Source organism: Felis catus, chromosome D2 (genome assembly GCF_018350175.1).
Source record: "Felis catus isolate Fca126 chromosome D2, F.catus_Fca126_mat1.0, whole genome shotgun sequence".
Lineage (NCBI taxonomy): Eukaryota > Metazoa > Chordata > Mammalia > Carnivora > Felidae > Felis > Felis catus.
Genome location: NC_058378.1, coordinates 68,284,034 through 68,308,359, shown reverse-complemented (window position 1 = coordinate 68,308,359; position 24,326 = coordinate 68,284,034). Strand labels below are relative to the sequence as shown.

At 52.6% G+C, this 24,326-nt stretch overlaps 1 protein-coding gene and 1 long non-coding RNA gene across 4 annotated transcripts in view; both read right to left on the bottom strand.

Annotated features, from left to right (window-relative positions):
- The window catches only part of LOC111559104, a 155,190-nt gene extending 141,238 nt beyond the window's left edge, over positions 1 to 13,952 (bottom strand). Inside the window, exons 1-2 of one of the 3 annotated variants that reach the window (XR_006587317.1) lie at positions 13,640 to 13,952; positions 9,932 to 10,060 (exon numbers count right to left, since the gene is read on the bottom strand). This is a non-coding gene — a long non-coding RNA (uncharacterized LOC111559104). Of the gene's footprint in view, positions 1 to 9,931; positions 10,061 to 10,446; positions 10,509 to 13,639 lie in introns of those variants that run through there. The other 2 variants (XR_006587315.1, XR_006587316.1) reach the window with 2 other exon arrangements.
- Positions 13,953 to 20,113: 6,161 nt separating this feature from the next.
- On the bottom strand, positions 20,114 to 21,467 carry ADRA2A (adrenoceptor alpha 2A). The gene is given in 1 exon segment (NM_001039955.1): positions 20,114 to 21,467. A coding segment is annotated over 1 exon segment (1,353 nt). The 3' UTR covers position 20,114.
- Positions 21,468 to 24,326: the final 2,859 nt, after the last annotated feature.

Here is a 24,326-nt window from a genome sequence, read left to right as displayed (position 1 = left end):
ACAGCTACATGTGAAGCCAGGTTGCACAGGGCCCAACATGGGGAGATGGCTGGATTTTTCCCACGTGAACAAGTAACACAAGATATGAAAATAGAAAGGGACAGGAAATTCGACCCGACTGCTGATTGGTTTCACTTATAGCTAAAAAGGAGAACGGGGTTTTAAGACCCGGGCAAAATCAACAATGAATTGGCTTGTGGGGAGGAAAAGAGAAGGCATTTTCTTGAGCTACAGGGACTAAAAATAGTGTGAGGTTTTCCAAGAGGCTGTAGTGGCACTTCAGGATGTGGCTATGAAGCATTTATTTCAACTGATATTGGCACACTCAAAGCCAAAGCCATTCACAGCGTGTCTGCTCACCAGGCCCTGGGAACAGAGAGTTGGAGCCTATTTGAATCTCAGGCCTCTGCTCCCGGCCAAGCCCCTCCCCAGAACACCGCCATGGCCCCCGTGCCCTGGGTTCTAGCTACTCCCCTAAGCAGCATTTTCCAAAGTTTTTTTGCCAAAGCACCCCCAACAGCAGAGGAGAAATTACAATGGGGTGGGAGGGTCAGATCTGAGACTTGCCTATAGAGGCTACCACAGCACAAAATTTCCTCCAAATCTCAGTCTTATCCCAAAAATTCATGAAAATATCCCCTACAAAAAAAAAAAAAAAAAAGCCAACTTTGTGTTAGCATTTAAAAATCAGTTTGCTCCCCAATCTTACTCCAGAAAGGAGGGTCATGTTTATCCTGGGACATCAAGCATCCCCTGGCTCAGCACCGCCAGTGTGTGGTGCCCCACAGTGACAGAACAAAAGCCTTCGCTGAGAACCTCAACCTCAGAGTTCCTTCAGCCACTGAAGGAAATCATTCATTCACCCATCAACTTATGCATTTATTCATTCAACAGGTATTTACTAGGATCTTTTTTTTTTTAATTTGAGAGTGGGGGAGGGGCAGAGAAAGAGACAGAGAGAGAGAGAGAGAGAGAGAGAGAGAGAGAGAGAGAATCTTAAGCATGCTCCACACTAAGCACAGTACCCAACATGGAGCTTGATCCCATGACCCTGGAATCATGACCTGAGCTGAAATCAAGAGTTGGACGCTCAATCGACTGAGCCACCCAGGCACCCCTGGGCTCCTTTTAAATGCCTAGACCTTGGGATAAAGCAAGAAGGATTCCAGCCCTTCAGGAACTGTCCCAGGGGGGCAACAGACAAGGACAGGAGGCATTGCATAGCTCCTCAATGAGTGTTCCAACAGGGAATAACCATGGAGGCTCTGGAAGCAGAGAGGCAGGGATCAGGGAAGCGTTCCTTCCATGGACAGCATAAGCCAGACTGTACTCCAGCCTAGCAGTTAAGGTCTGTGTATCCCTGGGCAAGCCAGTTAACCACTCAGTTTCCTCATCTATGAAATGGGTGCAACAGCTTCATACAGTTTTCATGGGGATTATATGAGTTATGTAGTACAACATGCTTCAGACTAAGTGTTCAATAAATATTATCTATTAAACTAAGGGCTGAGGAATGGATGGAATTGGGTGTGGGGATGAGGCAGAGATAAAGGAGGAAGGAGGGGAAGAGTGTGTTCCAGACAGACTGAACAACATGTTTAAGAACAGATATTCAATCAATATTTGTTGAACGAATAATCTTTAAGGGAGAGTAATGCAATCTTGGGAAGCCACACCCTTTATCTATTGTTTCCTGGTAGGTGTGCAGAGGTGTCCTCGAGTGGCACCTGGGCCAGGCACCCACAGGCAAGCCCGCTGCACCTTTCCAGCCAGAGTGTCAAATTCCTAAGGGCAGAGATTGAGTCCTTCCCCTCTTGGGGTCCTCTAGCCCTGAGCCTTTGACCCCTTCCCTCAGGATGACCAGTTCTTCTCTGTTCCCTCCATCACTTCCATCCTAGGGAAAGGCCTTGGCCAAGATCTTTGGAGAGAGCTCACAGGTGACCTGAGAAAAGCAGGGGGTGGGGGAGGGGGCGGTGCAAAGAGCCCTGAACTTGTAGTTAGGGGCCCTGGATTCAAGTCCTTGCTCTGCCAGCTGGCAGCCCCATGACCTTAGGTGAGTCACATAGGACACCAGTGCCGAGGGCACGCTGGGCTCCTATGATGGGCAGGTTCGGGGAGGGGGAGAGGTGATGCAGTAGGATAACCAACCATCCTGGCTTCCACGGGCCTGAGAGGTTTCCTGAAATTTAGGAAAAATTTCAGCGTCAAAACCAGGAGTCTTGGGCAAACAGGGTGAGTCAGTCACTCAAAGCCTTGCTTCTCCCCTGCCATGTTTTACCCCACTCCCCTTCCCCAGGCCCGAATCACAAGTCAGCGCAGAGCCACACTGAGCCCTCTGGCTTCAAGGCTGAGCGGTGGGACCATGTCAATGCAGAAGGAGGGAGGAAGAGGAAGAACAAGACTTTGGTGTTGCCGCCATGATGTTTCTACACTGCAGGCTAGGACTCGATCCACTGTCCAAGGTGGCCCACTGTCCAAGGGCTGTGCCAGAGTCTCTCAGAGATTTAATGTAGGGCAAAAACCAGGCTAGCTGGGGTGTCTACAGGGCCAGAGAGCAGCGGGGGGCTGGTCTGTGCTGCTCTCTAAAGGGTTGGCGTGATGGAGTTTATAACCTGGTGGCACAGAGCCCATCGCTACTCCCCGCAAGAGTTAACTGGGCTGATCAACCTGATGCTGACCCACTCGCCAAAAAGTAGGCAAGAGGCTGCAGGCGGGTGCTCTCCACTGAGTCCCAACCCCATTCACACCAGTAAACCCAGCAGAGCCTCCAGGGACCTCTACTCAGACCCCCATTGTGTGCCCTGCCATCGAGATCACAGCAGGCTCCCTGCCATCCCATTGGAGACATCTTGTGTTTTCAATTTCAAGTCCCCATTTACGTCCTGGTTCAGGCTTGAATGCCAGGCTATATTAGGTCATGCTGAGCCAGGCCTGTCGTGCTTTCTCATTAGCTGCATCACATCGTATTTTTAGGGGCGGCCAAGACTGAGACAATGCCAGAGGGCTGCTTTTCTTCCCGAGTCCCCAAGCACCACCTCCGTAAAAATTTCACACTTGAAGGTCCTAGGGCCCCCATGGTTCCTGCTGCAGTTTAGGAAGGACTCAGCTCTGAGAAGAGGAGCAAGTGACTAGATAAATTGGAAGCAACAAGAGACAAGGTCCCTCTGCCTGTTTTTCCATCCACTGAGCCACCTACACTCACTGCCCCAAAGCCCAGCTGAGCTCCTGATTTCTCATGGCCCACTGCAAAGGGACAAAGATTCAAGACTCCTATGTGGACCAGACTGCCTTCCTCAGACCAGCCTTCCCTGTCCCCATGTCCTCTGCAGACCCCCAGCACCGCAGCATGGGGTCCCTGTGGTCTATCACCTGCTTTGTGGCAGGAACATTACAGTTTGCAAAGTGCTGCCCCATTCAAGGTCGCATCTGACTTACCTGCAAGGGTGATGGTAGGATAACGAGTTTACAGATGAGGAAGCTGAGACAAAGCAAAAGGAGATGATGTGCCCAAGTCATGAGGATAGTAAGTGGGGGCACCGGAGCCTCTCACAGAGCCTGGGGCTCGGCTCAGAAGCCAAGGCCCGGCTGCCTGTTTAAGGCCACACACTTGGTAAGCAAGGAAAAGCTGTCATTCATGGGCTTCTCTCCCTGAAGCACACTGCTCACTGCTGGAAGGGAGGAGTCCTACAAGTGCCTGGGCCCTCTGTGCTTCTCTCCTGCTCAGGACATCTTGTGCCAGGAGAGTCACCATCCCCAGGGCTGGGCCTAGGACAGCAGAGACAGAGGAAGTGCTCCCTGTGACTTTCTGCCTGTGACTGGCCCCTATTCCTATTCAACTTTAAGTCACCCTCTCTTGCTCTGTGTCTCTCACACAACATACACACATGCACGCAGGCGAGTCTGGGATCCAGCATCTAAGAGAACCCTCCAGGCCATCTCAGATTGGAGGAGGAGGGCAAGGCTATTCCTCTTGTTCTTCCCTGGTCAACAACCGAGCACAGGGCCTGAGGGTGAAGGGTGGCTCCCAGAGGGGGACTATTGGTCACACTGGGGCAGAGGTAGTAGGGATGAAGTCCCATTTCAGTGCAGCTGCTTTGGAAACAGGGCTGGGATCTACAAGACCTCTGTGCTCATGAGATCTTTACGATAAGGCTGCAGATGATAGAGGGTCAGGGACCAATTCCAGATGCCTTCCACACTCTCTGCCCAAGAAGGGCAAGGGCAAGCCCTTTGTCCACTGCTCTTTGGCCAGTAGCCCTGCCATGTTATTCACACCTCATGGTTTAGGACACAGACCACGAACAGGACTGGCCTAGGGGAAGTGTACCACATCAGCAGGTCAATTCACCTTGTTTACGAGGCTGTGGTCACTTTTGCATCCATGTCCCCAGCTTAACTTGAAGTTACAAGCCCAGGCTCACTTTACTGGGGACTCAGTGCAGCCAATGGGGCACATTAACACAGACTAGACAATGGTGGAGGAGTTAACTTCCTTCTGTCACTGACCACTTCCCTTCTCTTTCGGCCACCCGACCTACACCTCCCCTCCCACGTCTAACTGCTCTCCTCAGGCTCTTTCTTCACATTCATTGACCATCACCTATCCCCATGGCAGAAAAGATCCTAGGGTCAACAAAGCCATACCAAATATCCTCTTTATGCAGGGCACTGTGACAGATGCCAGGTGGGGGCAGGAGAGGTTCCTTTGTAGAGAAATAAGGCACAGCCTTGACCCACCCAGCCATTTCAGGTTAGTTGGAGAGAAAGGAAAGGCATACATAGACCCCACCACCACCACCACCACCTCAAATAACATGGCAAGATAAAGATCTAGGATTCATCCCGCTAGGTGGTAGAATTAAGCAGTCTGGAAAGATCATAAGTGGGGGGATAGAAACATAGAGGAATGGGTGGAGCTGGTGACACCCCAGCTTGTCTCGGAAAGACAAGATGAATGAATGTGGACTTCAGACTTTTCTCTTTCTGGTATGGCGTCACTTATAAGGAGCACAGAGTACATACTCTTGACCACAACACTCTTTCATTTCTCACTGGACTCACATTACACACAACTGATTTACAGACATAAAATGACACTTATAAGATTCATGCCCAATCACCAATGCACAGTTCCGAAGGCTCACATCTATACAAGTGTGTAAAGAGGCAGAACATAAGGACAGAAAGCTAGAAACCCAAACCACCCACACTCTTAGCTCATATGGTTTCATTTTGCCAACCAGATCAAAGAAGAATATCCCCAAAACTCAACAACAACAACAAAAAAAATGCATCCACATTTCAACAATCTCTAAACCCAGTTCCTGGAAGGTTTAGCCATGAAATAAATCAGAGTGACAACAGCTCCTGTTTGGGGACAGTTGGGATTTGGGCCATGAACTTGATTGCTTTTGGTAATGATGACTGTGTCAGACAATTTGCTCAGGCAGGAAACTGCTGTGAGAACAACTGTTCTGTCCTCATCAGAAACACATGAAGGGTAAACTCGACCCCAGAACTGGAAGTCCGGGTGACCAGGAGTCTTCTGCCTCCTACTCACAGCATAAAAGAATTCCAGGAATCAATGAATGACAGCTCCTCCCAACTCATCTGAGGAGTTGTACCCACTAGCCCTATATACGTGGTCTGTAGGCTCCCATAGCATGTGGGCTATGAATCTCTGAATTTGGAGTGATGGCCTCCACACAAGTTCAAAGAACTACATAAGGCTGTTGAAAACCAAGAGCAGTGTCAACACAGTTGGAACTGCAGAATTGATCAGAACATAAGGACCAAGTGGCACCTACAAAAGAAGTAAAACAAAACAAGTAAACTCACTTCAAAGTCACGCAACCTTTGAGAATATGGATGAGGTGATTTTGACCCAAAGGTCACAGGGCTATATCCATTAGGTTTTTGTTCGTTGCAAGTGACAGAAAAATCTGTCACTTTAAGCCAAATGAATTTTTTTTTTTTTTAATCTAGAGGTAAGTCTTATTTCACACACATCTGAATTAAGGGCTAAATTGGTATCATCAAGGCTCCGTCTCTTTCAGAGCTCTTCTAACTACCATGGTCCCTCCCAGGTGATAGATGGACTCAACAGGTCCAGTCAAAAAGTACACCTACCTCTCTCCCAACAATTCCAGCAAACGTCTTCTGGCATCTCACTGGTTCTGACTAATTCAAGGATGGGACCATAACTGCCATCATCTGAATGTTCATGTCCCCCTCAAAATTTGTATGTTGAAATCCTAACCCCCCATTGTGATGGTAGGGGAGGTAGGGCCTTCACAGGAGGTAGGGCCAATGGGAGGTGCTTAGGTCATGAGGGTAGAGCCCTCATGAATGGGATTAGAAAATCCCATTATAAATCAAATTATAAGAAGACAATCTTCTTATAAAAGAGACCTCAGAGAGTTCCTTGCCCCATCTGCCATACGAGGATAAAACAAAGTCTTCAACATGGAAGACGGTCCTCACCCAACCATGCTGGCACCCTGATCTTGAACTTCCCAGCCCCAAGAACTGTAAGAAATAAATCTCTGTTGTTTATAAGCCACCCTGTGTATAGTACCATAGTCTATGTAGCAAGGGAATGAATGGACTAAGACAATGACCTGGTCACCGCAGTTAGGGTAGGACATATGCTGTAGCCTACAGGTCTGGGCTTAGCTCCTATGACTACCTTGGAGCCACACACCAGCCCTGCAGACTAAGAATGGTAAGAGGGAAGTGTCCAAACACAGACTGGGGTGGGGGTAAGCAGAGGAGGAAATGGGGTCTGGGGAGGCAAACCACAAATGTTCACCACAGGATTTATAATAAATAGATCAATTTTCACACGTTGACATCATCATACACATGACCTTGGTGAGCTACAAATAGAAACCATCACCTTTGTTCTCTCTGCTCCAGTATAGAGAGATTCCTGGGAGTGCGCTGGGAAAGCTGGGGATACGAAGAAGGTCAAACAAAGTGTCCAACCCCATAAAGAACTTGGAGGTGATACCTAGCAAAGAGTACCCTGTATCTACTGCCCGTCTCCACTGTTACCATGGTCCTCCCCCATGAGGGCCGTGCAGGCCTCATCTTCAAAGCTGTGATCAGCAGAGTATGAGTCATGCCTGTCACCCTCCTAGGGACCGGGTCAGAGAGGCACGTCCAAGACGTTCTCTTATGCATTGCTGGGACAGAGAGCAGTCGTCACCATTACTGAGCAAGTATCATCATCATCAACATTATCAAGAACATCCAAGGCTCAGAAGACAACAGCATGTGCCAAATCCAAAACAAAACAAATTTAAAAATGACAAAACGAGTGACCACATTGGTCACCTGGACAGCCAAGAGTAAGACGTGACAGTGCTGGGCAGGTGAATTGCAGTGAGTGGTTCAGGACCAATACCATGAACAGTGAGTTCATCCCAGGGCTGCGTGAAGATCAGTGAGAGTGATCAGAAGGCCCAAACCCTGCCAGGTCCAAGCCACATAATAGTAACCCAGAAGTGGCTACTCACGCATGCACAAAGTGCCCTTGACTTTGAGGCTCTCCCCTCACAGTCTCCACAGGGAGTAGCATGGAGTTGAGTCATCCAGAGAGCAAAATAAAGGCTGGGGTGTGCTCTTGTACACACAGGGGATCGCCATGAATGTGACTGTGAAACACTGAATCACATAAACTGATTACTTCTGACCCCTTTCTTGTCCTTCCCCATTGAGTCAGGGCCAGTCTTACTGACTGAGCTGAAACCACCTTTCGTACATGGGCTAACAGTTGGCACAGGAACACCTGCCCCTCCCCCAACTTCATCGCTCTGAGTACAAACTTCTAGATCAGAGTTTTGTTTTAAACCCATCTGTGATGGTTAATTTTATGACGGTCAACTTGGCTATCTGGCTAGCCCCAGATACTTGGTCAAACATTGCTCAAGATGTTTCTGTGAAGGCATTTTTAGATGAGATTAACATTTAGATCAGTAGACTTTGAGTAAAGCAGCCTTCCATAACGTGGTGGGCCTCACCCAGTCAGTTGAGGGCCTCAATAGAGAAAGACTGACCTCCCCCAAGCAAGAGGGAATTCTGCCAGCAGACTACCTTTGGACTCAAACTACATCTCTTCCTGGGGCTTCCAGCCCGCCAGCCTACCCTGCAAATTTTGGAATTGCCAGCCTCCACAAATGTGTCAGCCAATTCTCTAAAATAAATCCATATGATAAATGATGATACATACATGCATAAATACATTCATACATACATACATATGGAGAAAGAGAGAGATAAAACAGAGAGAGAGAGAAAGAAGAGAGAGAGATGATATAGAGAGAAAAACGTATACATGCACACATCCTGTTGTTCCTGTTTCTCTGGAGAACCCTGACTAAATATATCATCTCTCTGGGTTTAAAAGCTGAAACCCTTTCCACATCCCCAATCACTTATCCCACTGTCATACAAGATGTATATATATCATATATACCATATACCATATATAGTTATATCTATATAGCATACACCATATATATACACACACACCTCCATCCCACAAGGCTCTGCACAAAGGTGTTCTCTCTGGAGGTCCCTCCATGACCCTCAGGCCCCAGAGTCTACACCCTTCAGGTCTGTCCACACACCCTGGCATACCTGCCTTCATTCTCTAGTCATTTCAGGCACCAAGCAGAACTGCAGCTCTTGGGAGGTCAGAAAACCCAAAGATGGCAGTTGATTCAGCCTTAGCCCAGAGAAGGAACCCTTTTACCAGATCCACCTCTGCTTAACGACCTTTAGGAGAGAGAACTTCATCAAGCTGGAGACAGGCTCTTCCCCAAAAGACGGTTGCCCCTGTTCTCCAAGAACATAATCCACTCCATCCTACCCAGCAGGCATGCCTATGAGGGGAGGGTCACACAGAGGGTGTGCCTATTTCATTCCTGACACTATGTATTCACCTCTGCACCCACCATTCCGTGTGTCAGCATGGTGCCCGATGGTCCCACCTACTGCCTTGACGCACCCCATCACATTAAGTGTCATTCACTCATCCATCTGACAAAGGTCTACTGGACACCAACTATGGGCTGGAAGAGCTTGGGACTCAGCAAGAAACCAAGTCCTTCGCCTGGTGGAACTCACACTCTCAGGGATAAAACATGATAAACATGTGGATACGACATGACAGCCCTGCAGCCATGACACTGTGGAAACAGGTAATGTCTTACCCCTTTTTCAGAGAAGGACACTGAAACCCTGGAAAATGAAACACCCTGTCCAAGGTCACAGAGACAGCCAGGAATGGAGCTACGGTGCTAGCCATGTCCATCTAACACCAACAACCAAGCTCCTCTTTCCCGGCTGCCAGAGACCTTGGGAGACCATGCAGGCAAGGTGGGAGGCGGGTGGGGAGTGCTGGAAGGGGAGATGTCTTCTCTCCAAAAGCAAAATGTCTGCGTCTCTCACGTTCTCCTCTTGCTTTACACCTGAAGCTCTTCTGACCAAGAGTTCCCTACGAAGCGGGCACAGTAGAGTTGTGAAGACACGAACCCTTGGCTCCAAACCCATTTGAACGAGTAGAAAGAGAGGCGAAAAGCTCCTCCCGCAGTGCCTGGAGGAGGAGGTGGGAAGCCCCTCTCTGCAGCACACGGAGCCCCTCACCATGCAGCCCCATGTGGGCATCTGCCACCTTCGGGGACAAGGAGGGAAGTTGGCAGGGACTCAGACCCAAGGTATAAGCCCTGGAAAAATTGATGCCAAACCTCAGGCTCTTTCCTCTATTAAAATTAGAAAGTTGTGGCGTAGCTTGGCTTTCAAGTTTGGGTATGATTTCGAGAGGCAGCCGGGGGGAGAGTGTGCGGGGCGTTCTACGTGGAGAATCGCCTGAGCAGTTACGGAGGCAGAAACAAGAGTGTCAGAATCAGGAGACAGTAAAACTCACCTGCGGTACAACAAGGGGAGCAGGGAGACCTTGCTCTCGGGGCCGCCTCGCTACAGACCTTTATGGTCATCATGAGTCTCGCGTGGTCCTCAGAGTTCATCCGGTCCCACTTTCTTGCCCTACTGAAGGCTGGAAAGAGAGAGTTAAGAGCCTGAGAGGTCAAATCTTTGTCACAAGTCACCCTAAAACAATGGCTCTAAGTGCAGGGTGCTCGCCGACCCCCACCCCCCCGCCGCCTCCAAACTGGCCAGTGCTGCGCGGCCCAGCCCAGAGCGGCTTCACGAGCCAAGAACAAGCCTCCAGCTCCCACTGAAGTGGGAAAGGCTGGCACGCACGAGCCTCCAGCCTCTGCCAGGCACTGACCTGGGTAACCCACCCAAACACCAACAACCATGATCTCCAGGTTACAATAAAAAAAAAAAAAAAAGAGGCTCGATGGCCTCTGCGGGGTTCCAATCAAAGCTACGTGATGGAACCAGGATCGGAATCACATCTTTCCAACCCCAGAGTCTTACCTTTAAAATGCCCTTCCCGGGGCACCTGGGTGGGTCAGTCGGTTAAGCTTCCAACTCTTGATTTCGGCTTAGGTCATGATCTCACAGTTTGTGGGATGGAGCCTTGTGTCAATCTGTCCACACAGAGCCTGCTCAGGATGCTCTCTCGTACTCTCTCTCTGCCCCTCCCCCACTGGTGCACACGCGTGCTCTCTCCCTCTCTCTCAAAATAAATACATAAACTTAAAAAATAAAATAAAATAAAATAAAATAAAATAAAATAAAATAAAATAAAATGAAATGAAATAAAATAAAATAAAATAAAATAAAATAAAATAAAATAAAATAAAATAAAAATAAAAATAAAGTGCCCTTCTCAGGGACACCAGCCCATTCCCACCAAGACCTGGCACCCTCCCTGGGAACTCCTGAGAGAGACAGATCCCTCCCAAGCAAGGAAATGTTGAAAGTGTAAGCACTGGGTTTCAAGCAAACAAAGAAGTGGAAGATCTAGGAAAAGACCCCCCCCAGGAGCAGTGAGTTTGTAGCTGGGAGTTCTTGGGGCAGGCAGAGCAGACAGGGGGGGTCGAATCACAAGTTCCCCAAACTCCTTGCAAACAGAAGGCTTTTCTCCCAGAGACGCCTGGACAAGCCAGGCCCAGCAGCCAGCAGGGCCAGCCCCAGTGTTGGGGCTTTATCTGGACTCCGAGCAGAATCCCTGGGGTGCCAGATGCCTGCCGGCCCTCATCGGAGCTCACATTACAACCTAGGCTTCGGCAGCTGGGCAGTGCACACGGCCTGCGTGCGTTCCTCCCTGGCCTGTGGTACGCACCAGGCAGCCGAGGTTCAGAAACGGGAGGGTGCAGCCAGCCAGCCAGCCAGAGACGAGGCCTCTACGCAGCACCGAGGCGACTGAGTTCACCCTCCGAGGGGTGATTTCACGGAACCGTGAGCAGGAAGCTCTGAGCCCAGGAACCACTCTCTAAAGACAGAGAATTCCACGATGGGAGCGGGGGGATCGGAGGTGCACTTCACAAGCAAGGGTCCCTCTGAAATCCCAGTATCTTGGTCTGCACAGAGGCTGGCACTGCCTTTGGGCAACCGTGGGAGAGGCAGGAGCCCTGGCTTCCTGAGTGTCCTGTCAGCACCCTGGTCAGGCCACTGTCACCTCTGGGTTACTGCCCGGCTCCCCCCCACTAGCCTCCAGGTGAAGTCAGAATGATCGTTCCAGGGGCGCCTGGGTGGCGCAGTCGGTTAAGCGTCCGACTTCAGCCAGGTCACGATCTCGCGGTCCGGGAGTTCGAGCCCCGCGTCGGGCTTTGGGCTGATGGCTCGGAGCCTCGAGCCTGTTTCCGATTCTGTGTCTCCCTCTCTCTCTGCCCCTCCCCCGTTCATGCTCTGTCTCTCTCTGTCCCAAAAATAAATAAACGTTGAAAAAAAAAATTTTTTTTAAAAAAAGAATGATCGTTCCAAACAAACAAAAAATCTGGAGGCTCCTGGGTGGCTCAGTGAGTTAAGTGTCCAACTTTGGCTCAGGTCATGATCTCACGGTTTGTGAGTTCGAGCCCTGCATCGGGCTCTGTGCTGACAGCTCAGAGTCCACTTTGGATCCTGTCTCCACTCTCTCTCTGCCCCTCCCCCACTCACGCTCTCTCAGAAATAAATCAACATTTTAAAACAAAATCTGATTGTGCTCCTCTTCTCCCTAAAATCCCTCCAGTGGCCCCCCACTGACCTCAGGACAAATCTTTCCAGGTGGCTGTACGAGGGGCCCTGCCCTCTCCCACTTCTCCACTCGCCTTTCGGCCTCTCACACCCAGTCCCACCGAAGTGGACTTTGTCTAGTAGCTGGAACATACGAGGCTTCCCCTCTCACCCCCACCATCTTTGCCAGACCCGTTCTTGCCCATTCCTCCGTTCTCATCCTGCTGTCACTTCTCCAGGGACCCTCCTCTGATGCCTTAGCCCAGGCCGGGCCCCCTGGCAGTGAGGTCCCCCCGCCCACTGCACCCCCAACCCCATCACCCTCCTTAACCACTCCCTGCTGCCCGCTTATATCTGTCTCCTCCCTAAAGAAGTCTGGCAGAGCAAAGCCCCTCATCCTGTTCACCACAGCACTGAGCGCAAACAGAGCAAGATCAGTGAGACTAGTCTGGGGACAGCTCCCAAACAGAGTTGTTAAATAAATACATGAATGAATGAAGAAAGGAATCTATCAGTCACTAAAACTCCGTGCCTTCTCTGAGGCCAGGGCATAAAAAAGAATCGTTCAGTGAGTATCTTCCAAGAAGGAAGGCTATGGGGTACTCACAGGTGCTGAGTAAGGACCCACAGAATCCCCAGTGTACCCCACGGACAGGTGTGACCACCGACCCCTCCCCACCAGGCCCTGCCTCATGGCTCGCCACTGCTGGGCAGCTCAGAGTCTGCTTCTTGGCCTCCTATGTGGGGACCAAGTCACAGACATGAGGTGAACCTAGAGAAATCTGGTCAACAGCCAGCTCCTCGGGTTCTCTAGGGCCGTCTCTCACCTGACTCACCAGCAGGCTGGGAGGATGGGGTGTGGGTGTGTGTGTGTGTGTGTGTGCACACGCGCACATACATCTGGGTGTCTGTATGCATACACGCTCTGTCATATTCGTAACAACCCCAACACAGAGTGGATGGAAAGAGGACCTGTGTTCTTCTAGAGCCGCCCAGTGACCCAAGCTGCTAGCCCACGGCCACACTGAAGGAACCGAGCAGCTGGCCTCCCTCCAGTCTGTTCCCCAAAGTGGTGGCACCTGGCCGTTCTCAGGTGTCAGGTCCTACACTAGCTATTCCTGATTTTCCCCTCTGGCTACAGCCCCTGCCCTCGTCCACCCTCTTCCAAGCCCTGGAAGGCTGTCCCCACGAGCCGCTTCCTTACCCTTACTTTCTTCCGTGCTGTGTTGCGGCTGAGGGCAGCCATTCGGGTGTGGGAGTGAGAGCGGGGAAGGTACTGATTCTCGGGGTTCCCCCACCCCGTCCAGACAAGCTTTGACCATGGCTGCGGGGGACGGGGGGCCCCAGAACTGCGGTCTAATGGTTTTGGTAACATCTCCCTCCCTTCACCCCTTTGGATAGAGGGTGCTAACAGCTCCCACTGTGCCCTCCCAAGGTCCTTCAGCACCGCTTGTGGGTTCCCCTTGCCTGCACCTTGTAAATAGTCCCCTTTCAATCTCTCTTTACTCACCTTCTCTGTGCGCCATCTTGTTTAGCTCAGATATAGATTCCAAAGAGGCCCCAAGTTCCTGCCTTTGAACAGCTGGAAAGAGCCTTAAAGCCCACTCCAGCTTGGCCTCCCACACCCTCCAGAACTCCCCATAATGAAATAAATTCCCCCTTCCACGGAGAACAGGAGAGCCCGGCTGCTAAAAAAAAAAAAAAAAAAGAAAGAAAGAAAAAAGGCAGCTGGTAGAGGGCCGCCCGGGTAGCTCAGGCAGTTAAGCGTGGGACTTTCGATTTCAGCTCCGCATCGTGATCTCATGATCTCGCGCTTCTTCGGGAGATCAAGCCCCGCCCCCCGCCCTCTGGGGCTGTGCAATGACAGCAAGGAACCTGCTTAGGATTCTCTCTCTCTCTCTCTCTCTCTCTCTCTCTCTCTCTCTCTCTCTCCTCTTTCCCCTACCCCACTCAGGTGGCTGCGCACATGCGTGCACGCTCTCTCTCTCTCTCAAATGTAAAAACTTTTAAAAATTAATTAAAAAAATTAAAGAACACCTGCTAGAGAACCAGTGTTGGCCTCTCCCAAATGTCCACAGTCCGGGACATCTGGGTGGCTCAGTCGGTTGAGCGTCCGACTGCAGGTTCGGGTCATGACCTCCCAGTTCCCGAATTCGAGCCCCATATCAGGCTCACTATTGTCAGGACAAAGCCTGCTTTGGATCCTCTGTCCCCACCCTCCACCCCTCTCTGCCCCTGCCCTACTTGCACACTCACTCTCTCTCTCTCTCTCTCAAAAATAAATAAACATTAAAAAAAATTTTTTTAACGTCCACATTCCATCATCCCGTCCTCCTTCTAGCTCAGCTCCATTACCCTGGTAGGGAATCCACATTCCAGCATGGGGGGGGGGGGGGGTGCGGTGAGGAGGAGGAGACAAATCACAAGTTGGAGAGGGGCTAATTGTTATCAGAATCGATGACACACTACACTCCCCTTTAATTCTCTGTGTGACCTCTTCTTCCAGTACATACACATTTGTCCTCAACTCCCCCGATGCTTCCACCCCAGGTCCTGGTGAGCAAAATATCCCTGTGAAAGAGGTTTTTAACCTGTTTGCACACAGAGACACGTGCACACACAAATACATTCATGTACACTCTCACACATGGACACACAGCCATTCACACTATGTGCACACACACACAACTCACATGGGCACACATACACAGAGGTAGAGCCCACATTTGAGATTCACACCAAACTCTCACTTCCACCCCAAGCCTCAGTGAGGCTCACGGCTCTCAGAGTCCCCGGCATCCCCAAGGAAAACCTATGGCTTGCCCCCGGCCCCGTGTGCCTCACCTAAAAGCAGGACAGAAAAAGTAAAGCCAGCATTTTCTAGAATCTTAAAAGAGATCAACAGAAAAGCCCAGTGTGATTTCTTAGGCTAACAGTACCCAACAAGTGTTCCAGTGAACATGATTCACTGAGCTGCTCTTTGAAAAATAGAATTCTGCAGTCCAGGGAGTTTGCGAAACACAACCCACCATATGATCCCCTCTCAGAGAATCCCGAGGCTCTGACAGGACTTGAAGAAAAGCTTCCTGCTAAAGGTCATGTAACGCAGTATTTCACTGATAGTTGATAGACAGACAGATGGACAGAGAGACAGATGGTAAATATGTGAGAGGAAGGGAAAAAGAGGGAGAGAGATTGAGATTGATTTTGTAGTTACATAAACTCCATGGAACACACGTTTAAGTAACACTGACCTAGACCAACCTTCTTCATTTTGTAAATGAAAAAAAAAAAAAAAAGTGAAGAAACGGGGGCTCAGAAAGGGCTCTGCCCAAGGTCACAGGTCACACCACTAGTAAAAAGCAAAGGTGGGACTAGAACCCAGGCCTCCTAATGCTCAGGTCCAGGTTCCTTCCAACAGACTCTGTTCCATTTTTGTACTTAACTCTAAACCCCAGGATTTCTGGGAATCAAAGAGATCAATGTTATTTTCAAAACAAACCCTGGTGTTTGTGATTGTGCTTGGTGCCTTCACATGGCCTCCCTCCCAGGCACACCCCGTGCTGCGGAAGACTCCCCTTCCTTCATCCCAGACTCCCAGGTCCACTGTGAGGGGTGGCGGGGCCCAGGGCAGAGGCCTGACCGCCACGCCTGATATGGGCTGCTGACTCCGGCAAGGGCAGGGGCCTGGAGACCGGGATCCAGCTACTCTCCTTGAGGTGGGGAGGCAGGCTTCCTGACAGGTATACTCAAATGGGGACAGGAGCTCATGCCCCTCCTCACTCAGCCAAAGTCCTGACACCCTGCCTCCCACATCCAACCCCCTGAGCTCCCAGCCACAGTGTCCTCTCCCTCGCTGCACACACCTGGCACAGATAGATGCCCAATGCCCTTGGTGAGCGCGCATATCCACTGCCCCCCACCACACTGTCACTGCTGAATGGCTACTTGATGCTTCCTGCAGGCACTTCCCGTCTCCCCACATGGCCTTAAGGCTTCTAGAGTGCAGGGAAGACCCTAATTTCCACTGCCTCCTACAGAGACAAGTGCCAGGCTCTGCAGGACCCATGCATGGAAAGAAGAGAACCGTCTTGCGGTGCCTGGCATGCTGCTCAGCACACAGCAGGCACAGAGGGGTGTCTGGGGTTTATCAGCAACTCCCTTATCGAACCACAGAAAAGAATTCGTGTTGAATATCTGTGATCGGACAGAGAGCTGGGAGGATCTGCTGGAGGGACTGTGATGTCACACTGTCGATCAGCTTGTCAGGGTCTCAGGTCCCTGAACAGCACAACGTGGGGGCTGAAGACGTAGGAGGACATTTCTGGCTCTCAAACTCTGATTCGATTATAGACTCACAGAGAGGGAGAGCCCAAGCGCTTCCCATTCTCTCCTCCAGCCTGTTAGCGTAGCAGAAACTGACCATGAACAAAGCCTTGGGGGGAGAAGGCTGTGTTTGTGTCCAGGCTCACACAGGGCACTACCCTTCCCCAACTCAAGGCACCTCACAGGAGTAAATCTGGCAAGACAGACTTCAGACCCAAAAGCCAGTGGGTTTTGATACCTCAACCAAAGTTACATAAAATAGGAGATGCGGCCGCAAAGACAGATTCTCTGAGCCCAGATAGTCAGGATCAGATGCAGACAGAAAGCTGTGGGGTGAGTCATCTCCTGATCTTTCCACTAAGATCTCTGTGCGGAGCCCTTTCACCTCCTCAGATCCCCTCCCCACTCCAGACCTCTGCAGACTGTTGCTTGAGCCCTCTGCGGTGAGCAAGCAGGAATGTCCATCAGGAACTCAAAACCCCAGCACCCAAGCCCTGTTTCCCCTATTTTCCCCAGCCCCATCCATCTTGGAGGCTTCTCCGCCGCTGGAATGAGGATGTGGCGTGACACCAGAGGCCTGCACTGCGTGGCACTATTGCTCACACTTCCCCCTTTACCAGGGAGCAGGGCACCTGGGAGTGAGGGCAGGGCAAACAGCAGAATAGACAGTCAACAGCAGCAGTGTTTATATCTGTCCCTTTGTCTGGGACACACAGCCCAGTTCCTGAGGGCCTGCCAGGGTGGCCTATTGTCTGGCATTGTTTGCCTTTGGGGCGATAGGTGCCCTGGAGTTGGTGGGGGGGGGGGGGTAGGGAAGAGACAGGCTGAGTGGGGGTGGGGAGCAGGATCCAGCTCCAGACCAGGCAGCCAGCCTTGGTGCCAAAGGCCATGGCTTATGAAGCCCCTGGGCAAGGAGCCAAGGGCCTGCCCACTCTTCTCTCTGCAGCTCAGAAGGCCTGGTGATGGCAGGAACTTCCCCCCTCTCACAAAGACCCCTCAGAACCACTGTTTTCCCTCTCCCAGGCCCCTCAGGGCCCAGATCACTTCCCGGAGCTCTCTGCTCTCCCACCCCTGCACACACACCCTTGCCCTTGTGTGCACATGTGTGAGAGGTGGCTGGCCTTACAACTCTACCCTCCTAAACCGTGACCTGTCCCTTGACTGCCTCAGACCAGCTCGCCCATGAGTGGCTCTCCATCAGCGCCTCATCTGATTATACATATGCACAGAACCACTCCACACTGCTCGGCTGTTCCTATCTGAATGAGGCAGCCTGGGTGCAGAGATCTGTCATCCGGAACTGTGAGACCCTGAGCAAGTCACTTCCTCTTCGAAGACGAGGGATTGGGTTCCTGAATCTCTAAAAGCCCTTCCAGCTTCAAAGTCACATAACCAGAACCGTAGGGTGAGGATCTTAAGCCCTCCTAGACAGCAGAGTGGAACTCAATACTACAGAAACACAATAGGAAGGATCCGTGCCTTTGGCCAGAGACAGTTCAAGCCACCAACCAATATATGGGTTTTTTTTTTTTCGGTGTTTATACTACACTTTGTGCACATGCCACACTCTGGGCCATACACAGAGGGCCCACATGTTGGGACACATGTTGCATATTATCACACTGTAAGGTGTGATATACATCTTGAAGTATATTCCACACTTTAAGGTATACCCATGCTTTGAGGTATATACACACTTTAGGGCATACAGACATTTTGCAGTATGTAACATTTTGTGTGTATCCACACACTTGGGCTACATCCCATACTTTGTGTATATAGCACACTGTAGGTAGAGACTTCACTGCTGGGAGCATTCTATAGTGTCAATGTAATTTTGGCAAGGCTCTGAGGTTAAGAGTACAGACCCTGGAACCTGATAAAGCTGGGTATGATGCATCTCCACCACTTGTTAACCTTGAGCAAAGCACTTGCCCTCTGAGACTCAGTTTCTTCACCTGTAAAATGGAGATAAAAATAGTATCTACCTCATAGGTTTTGCGGGGAGAGTAAATGAAGCAGAGCCCATGATGGGCTCATCATAGTGCCCAGGACATAAGAAACACTTAGTAAATGGTATCCTTGTTATTGCTGGCACTTTCAAAAGTGTTTTATAATGTAATGTACTATTTAATTTATATATATACATACATATATATGTGTATATATACATATATATATATATATATATATATATATATATATATATATAAAATCAGATGTTCCCAGAGTCTCAAAGCTTTCAAAACTCAGATAACAAACAGAACCATTTAATTCATATTTATTTCACATTTGATCTGTAAACTTTTTATTAAAAAAAATTCACCATCATTAGCAACATGTGCTGACATTAGTTTGTCTTTAGTGAAATAAGAGCGCAGGCCTTAGAGAGTCTCTGTCTAAAACACGTAGAAACTCAGATGTAAACACGAGGTCTCTGCCCTTCTCCCTTGATTTGGGGAGTTCATCAATGACATGATCTCAACCAGAAAAGCAGGGGGGAAAGGACAACACTTTGATACCTAAGAGCTCTTGGGGCAGGAACTGTACAGTTTGGCAGGCTCATTTGTCTTTTCAAACTGTTTACCTTGGGCAAATTGTATCAGGTTTGCTTCTTCCACATAATTTCCACTCCTCCGTCTAAAAACAGCAGCCAAAAGATTTCTTGCAGTCAGCACTTTTGGGGAGGGAGGGGCAGGTGCAGAAACATACAAGATAGAAACATACATATTCTTCAAGCAGTGGCCCTGGAGAGAGGAGGGAAGGAAGGAAAGAGGGAGGGAGGGACACAGGAAAGAGATACTTTTAAAGTGAGTTGCTGGGGTGAAGGGTGCATCAGAGGATAATGGCTTTATACACAGGGCTGCTGCATGGCAGAAAGGTTCCTTTACTTCTGTCTTGGTCCTTCCTTGTAGTATTTACATAGGAAAAGGCAATTATGCTGTTAGGCACAGGAAAAAAATGGACAGAAATCTTTTCCCCCTCAGGATATCTCAAAGCAGGTCCAGGCCCAAGGGACAGTCACCAGTTGCTGGTGAACAGGACACAGGAGGTAATGACACCGGAAAACGACTTGCATTACAAAGGGGGTTGGCCTGAACCAAAGACAAGGTATCAGCCTCAAGGGCATCTCCAACAGCATCAAAAGCCCAGACATTGGGGATCCTAGCGTGTACTATCAAAAATAGTGTGTATTTACAGTGGGGGATGGGGGGATGGGCAGGGCTGCCCTGAGCATTTGTTTAAAAACAGAGTTAGAATAAGGGGGAGAGCAATTAGCCAGGGCTGGGTAACCCCATCCATTAATCCTTTGTGAGCAGTACCCTCTGGGGCCCAGTGTTTGCTTGCTCTGATCGGCATTGAGAACTGGACTCAGGGGAGGTGAAAATACCTTTAGGGAACAACACTGATTAGGGAGGGCCCAAGAACCCAGGAAGATCGTTCCAAGTCACAAGCGGCCCTAACAACAACTGGGGGGCCGGTGACCCTCTCAGCCTTTTCCCTGAGAGGGAAGAACAGAGGCCACGGAGCAAGGCCGGGCCAGGAAACACGGAGCAGGCAGGGCCCGGGTTTCAGTGTGCTGGGCTATACAGACGCTCCCCTCAGTCCCCGCTGACTGCAGTGGGCGCCAGTCTGTTGGCGGGTCGCGGACCCGGCGCTCACACGATCCGTTTCCTGTCCCCCCGGCAGAGGATCTTCTTGAAGGCGCGGCGGAAGTCGTGGTTGAAGATGGTGTAGATGACCGGGTTCAGGGAGCTGTTGCAGTAGCCGAACCAGAAGAAGAACTTGAAAAGCGTGCGCGGCACGGAGCAGCCCACGGCCGTGAGCGTGTAAGTGAAAAAGAAGGGGAACCAGCACACCACGAACACGCCGATGACCACGGCCAGCACGAACGTGAAGCGCTTTTCGCGGTTCTGCCGCCCGCGCCAGCGCGACGCCTTGGCGCCCCCGCCGCGCTCCTCCCCGGGCCCCGCCGCCGACGCGCCGGGCCCCGTTGCCCCCGGCCCACGCCGAGGCAGGCTGTCCCCGGGCTTTACCTGGCTCGCCCGGGGCTTGCCCTTGGCCCGGGGGCCGCGCTCGGACCTGCGGGGCCCCGGGGGCCGCTCGGCGTGCTCGGAGGACGAGCTCTCCTCCAAGTCCAGAGCGTCAGCGTCGCGTGGCCCTGCGGGCGCGGGCTCCCCGGGGGCACCGTTGAGCTGGGCGGGCAGCGGCTCGGCCTCGGCGCCCACGGGGCCCACGCCGCGCTCCGGGCCCAGGCCGTTGGGCCTGCGCTCGGCTCCCCCCGGCGGCGCGGCGGCGGCGTCCGGACCCCGGCGGCTGGGCGGCACGCGGGTGCGGCGCTTGGCAATCTGGTAGATGCGCACGTAGACCAGGATCATGATGAGGCAGGGCGCGAAGAAGGAGCCGATGCACGACGAGATTACGTACCACTTCTGGTCGTTGATCTCGCAGCGCGGCTCGGTCGGCTGCTGGCCGCCGCCGCCGCCCTTCTTCTCGATGGAGATGAGCGGCGGGAAGGAGATGACGGCCGAGATGACCCACACGGTGACGATGATGGCCTTGATGCGGCGCGGCGTGCGCTTCAGGTTATACTCGATGGCTTGCGTGATGGACCAGTAGCGATCCAGGCTGATGGCGCACAGGTGCACGATGGACGAGGTGCAGAAGAGCACGTCGAGCGCCAGGTAGATCTCACACCACGCCTTGCCGAAATACCAGTAGCCCATGACCTCGTTGGCCAGCGAGAAAGGGATGACTAGCGTGGCCACCAGGATGTCGGCCGAAGCCAGAGACACCAGAAAGAGGTTCTGGGGCGCCTTAAGTGCGCGGCTCGTGAACACCGCGATGATGACCAGCACGTTGCCGAACACCGTGAGCAGCATGAGCAGGCCCGCCAGGCACACCAGAGTCAGCGTCACCTGCAGGGAGTAAGGGGTGGCCCGGGCGCCGCCCCCCGGCGTCTCGGTCCCATTCCAGCTCGCGTTGCCCGCGTCCAGCTGCAGGGAGCCCATGGGCGCGAAGCTGCCCTCGGCCAGCGGCTGCTCCTGGCGGAACATGAACGCGGATGCCCGCTTGCCTGGGCCTGCTGCCAGTTGCCTTCCGGCCCAGCGCCCGTGGGTCCTCCTCTTCCTCCCGCGCCCCGCTCGCCCTTACGCGCCTCACATGGGGAGGGGACCGCAGGGACGCCGGCCGGAGCTGGAGAGCCTCTAGCAGCCCATGGGCCCGGCTCCCGCGAACGGCACCCGGCCTGCGCTTGCGGCGCTCGTGGTGGGCGCCTTCTCTTTCCCAGCTCAGCACAAGTTTTATTTCTAAGCGGCGGGAGAGAGTAGGTCGAGCCGATGGGGAAAGGGAGAGAGATCCTTCAAGAAGGGAGAACAAAAACCATCGGTGGCCTGATGACTTGGAAGGATGACGGAAAAATTTTAAAAATATATATCTTGACTCTCGAGCCCCAGCGAAAGCAAGAGGTCTTACCGTGTGCGGGGCCCGCCCCCACCCCGGGAGGCAGTCGAAGGGCGCTGACGCGGGCCTGGGGTCTCGTGCCTGTCTTCTTACATCCCCGAAGCGAATACCGACTCTCCCGCTTCCCCCAGACGCGGCGGTGCCGGCCGGGCCCGGGCTGGGGCCAGCGTGCGGACTCTACCGCCTCTCGGAGCGCCGCCGGACTTCCAAAGTTGCGTGCCCAGCTGGGGCTGGGTCGCAGCGCGCGGAGCTCTGGGGCGGCGACGGCGGCGGGGAGAGCGCTGTGCGGGCCGCATGAAGACGCCCCCGTCCTCAGGTGGGCCGGGGCAGGTGGGCGACCGGCCCGCCGGGAGCCGCGGCCGAGGCAGAGGGTCTTCTGGGCGTTGGCCCGGCGAGCTGCGGGCGCTGGCCGCAGCCCAGCCGGACGGGCCGGGGTCCGAGGGCACCGTGAGTTGGGGCAGGAACGCGGGGCTAGGGGGAGAAGCTGCTGGGGGTGGCCGGGCGGCAGCGCTCCGGCTGCTGGGCGTCTGCACCGAAGCCAGAGCCTCTGCTGCTCCGCCGCGCTCACCGTGGACTGGTTTTATAGCCCCAGGATCAAGCCAGCGTTGCCGAGCAGCCGGCGTCAGCCCCCACGTGGGAAACCGACCCTCCCCCGCCCCTTGCGCCTCCCCTCCGCGGGTCTAGCGCCCGCGCCCCGCGCGGGACCTTGAGGAGCGCTTGCCCCCCTGGCGGGACGGGCGCTTTGGAGAGGCGGGTACCGTGAGCGAGGGGTTTAAAGAGCGTGCCCCGGGAGTGGAAGCGGCCCCTGCTGGGAACTGGCCGCGCAGCTCCGAGCCCGCGGAACAGAAAGCAGCGGGAACCCGGGAGTGCTCCCCATCCAGCTGGGTCCTGGGAGGAAAGAGAGTTGGGGACCCGGGCCCGAATCGGGAGAAGCCGCCATGGGTACAAGTAGCATCCGTAGCACGCTGGTCCTGGGCCAGACCACCCTCGACCGCAAGTGCTCCTGGCGGCGAGGCGAGTGGGGTTCTGGTGAAAAAGGAAGGCACAGGTTCGGATCGAACCCCAGCTGCGGAATGGGAAGCACCCCCGGGAAGCGGGACCCGCCCGAGTCCGGAGCTCCGCTTGGGGAAGAGGAGGCCACCTGTGGTTCTAGCCGCAGAGTAGTCTGCGGGACACCCGGCCGTCGCGGGTCTGGACCGCACCTCCTTAGAACGCGGTGAGGAGGGGTCTTGGCGGCGGAGGCCGCGCGCCACGACTGAGCGAGGGCGCACTGACACCTGCTGGCAACTCGTCGTCACCGCTGCCATGCCGGGCGCTTTCTTTCGCCTCTGCAGTCTTTGCCTACAGCGCCTTCTCCTATTTCAGGATAAGTTTGGGTCCGAGCTCGGGAAAGGAGAACCCAGATTTTAAAGTGCACTTTGCCACGTTGAAGAAATCTTCCTAAAGCATGTACTTGTGTGTCGGGAGTGGGAGTTCACCTGGTAAAGTCACGCCGGAAAGGGCTTAGCAGGCTCAGAGGCCAGGACTGGCATTCCATGCTGGACTGACACAGCCCACTGTTCCCGCAAATATGAGAGGCCTGGACCCTGCCCTAATGATTGACCAGTTCTGGCCTGCTGTGAACGAGTTTGTCTTTCTAGAGGCAGGAAAGCTATACTCCACCCCATCTCGCCCCCATTTCAGATGCAGACACATCATCTTTCTGTTAAGGAGGGGAGTGCTGGCCAAAAGAAGAGAATATTTTCCACGTTGTTTCTGATAGGAATAGCATGGGGTGAGGTGAATGGCTAGTTTTTCTCAGCATGCTGGATGTCCTACAATAGATCTTAACAATTGCTAGAGTATCAGCTTGTATTGTGCTGTCTGCACTTTTCTAATAGGCAGGCAGTTTAAGGGTAAGCCCAGGGCGATAGGAGCTGTTAACAGGAGAGATTAACAGAAAAGTTAAAGAAAAGTTGCCTTTATTTAAGGACCCGATAAAGCAGAATAGTAGTCACCAAAGTTGGAAGTTCCAGATCAAACAGATCACCTCTCTGCCTGGCAGGGTGCAGGTCTGGCTGGGGGCTAAGGACAAATTAAGGACCTTGAGCGTGGAGTTCAGCCCCAACCGTCGTTGAGAGCCTGCACCAGTGATAGTTATTGAAGCTCTTGCCATACATTGTCATGAAGTCTTTATTTTTTGAAAGTACTTCACAGATGTCTCATTTGACTTCAGTACCTTTATCTCCCAATCTCTGATCCAGTTGGGTGAACTTCTCCACCAGTCTTAATTCTCAGGAGCCAAAAATGCCCTCTTCTGTGGGCTGAAAAGACAGAATTTCCTCCCTCTGTTGAGTCCCTCACTTCCCATCTACTCAAATCTCGGCTCTGAGTCTCATGGCGAGGCAGAAGCATTGCAGTAGGCTCGG